Source organism: Rattus rattus, chromosome 10, assembly GCF_011064425.1.
Source record: "Rattus rattus isolate New Zealand chromosome 10, Rrattus_CSIRO_v1, whole genome shotgun sequence".
NCBI lineage: Eukaryota > Metazoa > Chordata > Mammalia > Rodentia > Muridae > Rattus > Rattus rattus.
In genome coordinates, this window is record NC_046163.1 from 1,640,562 (window position 1) to 1,645,705 (window position 5,144).

Here is a 5,144-nt window from a genome sequence, read left to right on the forward strand (position 1 = left end):
GCGCGCGTGTGTGTGGGGGGGACGATGACAATAACAGAAATAAAACAAACAAAAAACAACCCTCAAACACAGTTTTTCTTTCTCTTGGGAGACAAATGAGTGTGTAAATAATGAGACTAAAACTAGGAACTTTCATAACACAACACTTGCTAACTTGAGAGTTTAAATAGGCTACTTTTTTTTAAAAGCACTTATAAAAGAAAGAGTTGATACCGTTCAAGGCCTGTGTGACTGACTAGATGCCCCAAGCCAGCACCAAGGGCTGCCACCAACGAATCCATTCTTGCAGATGCACTTATAAAATAACTTTATTGGTCAGGTTGGCCACCACTCATGCTTGCTTCTTGCTGAGGACCCTTTATAGAGGCCAGATGGTGTCTGCATGCAGGTGCTTCCCAAGAGCTCTGGGCAGGGCAGCCTTGCTCTGCACGTGGCACTCCCTGGTTCAAACAAGCTGGTTTGGCTTTTGTGGATTTCAGGATCTGGAACCCATGGCACAGTCTAAGCACCCCGCCCCACCCTGTCCTTTTCAGAGAAGCTTGCTCCTAAGTGCACACAGAGTCAGGGGTCTAAGGCATCTGGGCAGGGACCTACCTCAGGCTAACCTCTCACAACTGGTTCTTGCCACTGGCTACCCGTGGCTCTTTCCCAGTGAGTCTAGAGAACCCGATGGCTGTACCTAGGCAACATCACCTTTAAAAAGGAGAAGACAGGGTTGCTCTTAGACAAGCTACACGTCACAGGCACCATCAGTATAAGGTGTGGCCCCACAGTGTGGAAGCAGAAGAAACCATGTCTAGTGTAGGTAAGACCTGGGCCTGGCTGGGGCTTCTTGTACCCCAGTGACCATCTCCAGAAGAGCTGGTACCTTAAACTCTAGCTTTAGGGACAAACCAGTTATGGAGATCACACCCTTGTCTGGGTTAGTGGGTGGGTTCATGGCTGGCACAGTCTGCCTCTGCCCTCTGTGTAACAAACCTTCATACCTGGATCCAAGGATGGGCAGAGGCTCTTTCTCATGGTTTGGAAACCACACTGGCCCCTTTGATATTAAAAGCCCAAGAAGGGACGCAGATCATGTTGGTCAGGTGAAGCCGGAAGGGGGGCTGCCCCTTCAGTCCTGCTATTCTGAGGTGTGACTCTTCCCCATCTTATTGTGGATCCTGAAAGTGAGCATTCGACCCTTCCCTCCTCTGATGGATCCTCCGTTATAGGACTGGTTATCCCCTTGTAATTAAGTCATGACTATCAGTTACCATTATACTGTTCAATACGCTGACATTAATCAGGTGACGTGTGTGTGTGTGTGTGTGTGTGTGTGTGTGTGTGTGTGTGTGTGTGTGTGGTGGTTTTAGACATCCTTTTAACCTCAGATAGTAATGTGTGGCCTTCCTCCACAGGTTGTTGGACAGCTCCCCACCGACCTTGGGGTGTGGGTGTCTCCTGATTGTCTAAGACGTTAGAAGAGGCCTCAGTGAAAGAGGGCAGAGGGGATGAGCGGGGCCCAGAGGAAGTGGCTGGGCAGGAAGTACGTTTTGATGTTTTGAGGAGCAAGGAGTAGGAGCCCAGAGCGACTGCAGAAGCAACTGGCCAAGCCGTTGAGTGAGCACAGCTGAAGTCAGATCGTCTGGAAATGGTTATATGCTATTATCCAAGCAAGGGGATGGTCTGCCAGACTAGGTCATGGGGAAGGGTTGAGGGATAGTAAGATTTGGGGGCTAGACTCTGCGGCCATTTCTTTAACCACCACTTTCATCCCCTGCAGAAACTGGCCTGGCCCCTGATCCCACCTAACTTTGCCTATCGGAAGGAGACTGAATAAGATCCTGTGGACTTCTGTCACGTGCTTGTCCCAGACCATCCAGCAAAAGCCAAACCAGACCTTCAAGCTGAGTGTAGCGGGTGGCAGGGCATACGCCGGGACCTCGGTGCCCGGTACCCGATGCCTGGAGCCCGGCGTCCAGTGCCCGGAGCCCGGAGCCCTGAGCCCCGATCCCCGAGCCCAAGGCGGAGCCCGGAGTCCAAGGCGGAGCCCCGAGCCCAAGGCGAAGCCCCTCAGATCTCGATGAGGCTAGCAAGGCGCAGGCAGAGTGGGGCGTCCACCGGCATAGCGCTGCGCTTGATCTCGTTCCCATCCAGGCGTAGCACCTGCAGCTTGGAGAAGTTCATGACATCCACCACCGTGCAGAAACTGCTGATGGAGAACTCTGGTGGGACAAGAAGGGTGGGAGAAGCCAGGCTTAGGAAGCAGATACAAAATGAGCCACAGAGGGCCTCTTTGAATCCGCTGAAATAAAGAATAAAGACTGGAGTGGGGGTGTGGGGCGGAAGAGTTGAGACGGGGGTGGGGGTGGGGCTACAGTATTCTAGAATTGGCCTCAGACGGATTGGCACTGTTGGGGGCTGTGCCGGGAACAGAGCCTATCCTGTGTGAGCTTCCCCAGTTCAACCTCCTACTCCCCCACTCACTCCCAGGTCCTGGGTGTCCTTCCCACTAGGCCTTGTTTTTTCCTGTCTGTGGGCAGCAGGGGGAAGCAGAGGGTAGGTGGAGCTCACAGAGTCCCCAAAGGCTTGGCTGCTTCTGGAAAAAAAAAACGGCTTTACCCCACGCTGGCCCACTACAAGAAGGCCGCTCCAGGAACGGCACACCATTCTTGAACATTTCCTGTCATTTTGCAGGTACAGGAAGTAGTAGGAAGTGAAGGAGAGAAATGCTGGCCTTAGAGACAAATGTCTGGGTGCCAGAGCTTCAGGGGGATGGAAGGAGAGGGCAAGCTGGAAATGCCAAAAATCAAATAAACAGCCAGGCGTCTGGCACAAACCCTTTAGCCCAGCACTAGGCAGGCAGAGGCAAGCAGATCTCTGTGAGTTCGAGGCCAACCTGAACTACACAGTGAATTCCAGGACAGCCAGGGCTACACAGAGAGACCCTGTATCAAAAGAAAAAAAAATTCCCCTGTCTCCTTGTACAATTACATAGACCGTTTTTACTTTGGGAGACAGGGTCTCATATAGTCCAGACCTCTCTCAAACTTACTAGTAGCTAAGCATAGCCCTCAGACTCCAGATTCTCCTGTGTCACCTCCTGAGTGTGGGTTGTCACAGCATGTACCTTGTAGGTCTGCCTCTTCTAGTTTTTTCCTTTTCAGTTTTCATGTGTGTGTATGTGGTGCTCACATGTGTGTATCATGTTTGTGTGTGTGCACACACGTGTGGGAGGCCCAGGGCTTATGTCAGGGACCCTCATCAACTGCTTACCCTCCCTGAGGGAAGGTCATTCGATCAAACTCAGACCTTGCCGGTGTCTCTGCTCTTGGTAAGTAGCTGTCTTGCTTTAGGGATCATCTGTCTTCTGATGTTAGAATTACAAGTAAGCTGTCACCACCACTAGGAGAATGTTCCAGTTTCTGCAGCCCTGCCCCCATAGCTCCCCACCCACTTCGAGGGCCCTGAGTGTCCTTAGGTGTCCTTCCCACAAGACCTAGTAGGTTCTGAGGATCTGAACTTTGGACTGGTGGCTGGGGATGGGACAGAGCCACCCCCTTAGGCAATGGACTCCTTTTACTCTCAGAAGTCTCTGGGGACTCTTTTGTAGAGGAGTCCCCCTAAGCCACAAAACATATATCCTAGTTCTGGGTCTGTCTCAACACAGAGATTCCCACAGCTGTCTCTGATGTCCTCTCGGATGAGACCGCAGTGTACTGTAACTTGAACGGAAGATAATCAAACTCTAAAGGAGACAGCGAAGTCCTCACTGGAAGCCATGAAGCAGCAGGGCTGCTTTCCTTGCACTAGGTTTCCCAGAAGGCCACTCTGGTCATTTTCTGTGACATGGTTCAGAATGAGGTCAGGGTGGGGGAGGGGTGTGGTGTGACCTTCATTCACAGATGCTGGCAGCTTCATTCATTGCAGATGCTGGCAGCTGTGAGGTGGGTGCAGAGCGGGGCTGACTTTGGCCCACGCGAGACTTCCCTTATCTTGCAAAGGTGTCTGGAACTCTAATCAGAATTGATCTTTTTAGAGACAATGGGGGTTCCCCCTGGGGGGAGGTGAGGAGTGTGAAAATGAAGGTTCCCAAGAAAGATGGTGCAGAAGGCTGAGGCTGAGGAGGAACGTGGTTTTGAACTGACACCAACGGTTGTTTGTAGCTTCCATGGAGAAGTGACACCCGGTTGGTGTGCTGTAACAAACCACATTGCACTGCAGGCAGAATTCAGACCCGGAGAAGAACTAGGTCCCCGGAAGAGTGGAACTATGAAGCACACTTTGAGAAGGAGCAGATCTGCAATGGTTTTTGGTGTTTTCCTTCTGGTTCTTGGGAATAGATTCAGTGGGTATAGTGCAGGCGGGGCCTGGGTCTGTTACCTGTGTACGGGGGACAGGGGGGACATGAAGTGGTTGAGCTTCATCCTATTTGGACTGAGCTCGAGGTCCAGACATGGAGCCTGCAGGCTGTGCTAACATCCAAGCTCCCGGCTGTGGGCACATAAATGTGGGCTACACTTGTGAGCCACTAGACACAGCCCTGAGCTCAGATATTCATGGGGCCTCTAGGAGCACCCCTTCCTCAAGCCCACAGTAGGTCAGGGCTTCTGTCAGGAGGCCCTGGTAGACACTTTTCCAGCCCCGATTAAACACTGACATGAGTCTTTCCAAATTCCAATCCTGCCCCACTCCACTGGATCTCCTACAGCTTCCAAATAACATTCCATGGCTCTGTCTGCTCCACCATCCCCCTCCCGCCAGGTTGGAAAAACTGAGGGAGGCATTGGAGGGAGAGGTGTGTGTGTGTGTGTGTGTGTGTGTGTGTGTGTGTGTGTGTGTGTGTGTGTGTGTGTGTTGTCTAGTCTCCGGAAGGCCTGGAGCTCCTGTTCTGTTGGGTCTCCTTACCACACCTTCACCCCAACATAGTCACCGACTCTAAAAAGGCATCCAGAAGGCAAGCTGACACTGTGTTCCCAGTGACTGACTGGGAAACTGTGCACAGGGCCCTCTGGATCATGCGCTTGCTAATGTGAGAACAATAAGGCATGGGCAGGGGGGCTTTGCTTGTTAAAGAGAAGCTGGGAGAGAGACTTGGCGATGGATAACCAGGAAGGAAGGAATTAGGTCCAAACCTGGCACGCAGGGATTTGGGGTAGGTG

At 52.1% G+C, this 5,144-nt stretch overlaps 1 protein-coding gene across 1 annotated transcript in view; it reads right to left on the reverse strand.

Moving 5' to 3' along the window:
- Positions 1–283: 283 nt before the first annotated feature.
- The window catches only part of Fmod (fibromodulin), an 11,471-nt gene continuing 6,610 nt past the window's right edge, over positions 284–5,144 (reverse strand). Inside the window, exon 3 of the mRNA XM_032915465.1 lies at positions 284–2,207. Coding sequence (XP_032771356.1) covers positions 2,056–2,207 — 152 coding nt within the window. The 3' untranslated portion in view covers positions 284–2,055. The remainder of the gene's footprint in view (positions 2,208–5,144) is intronic.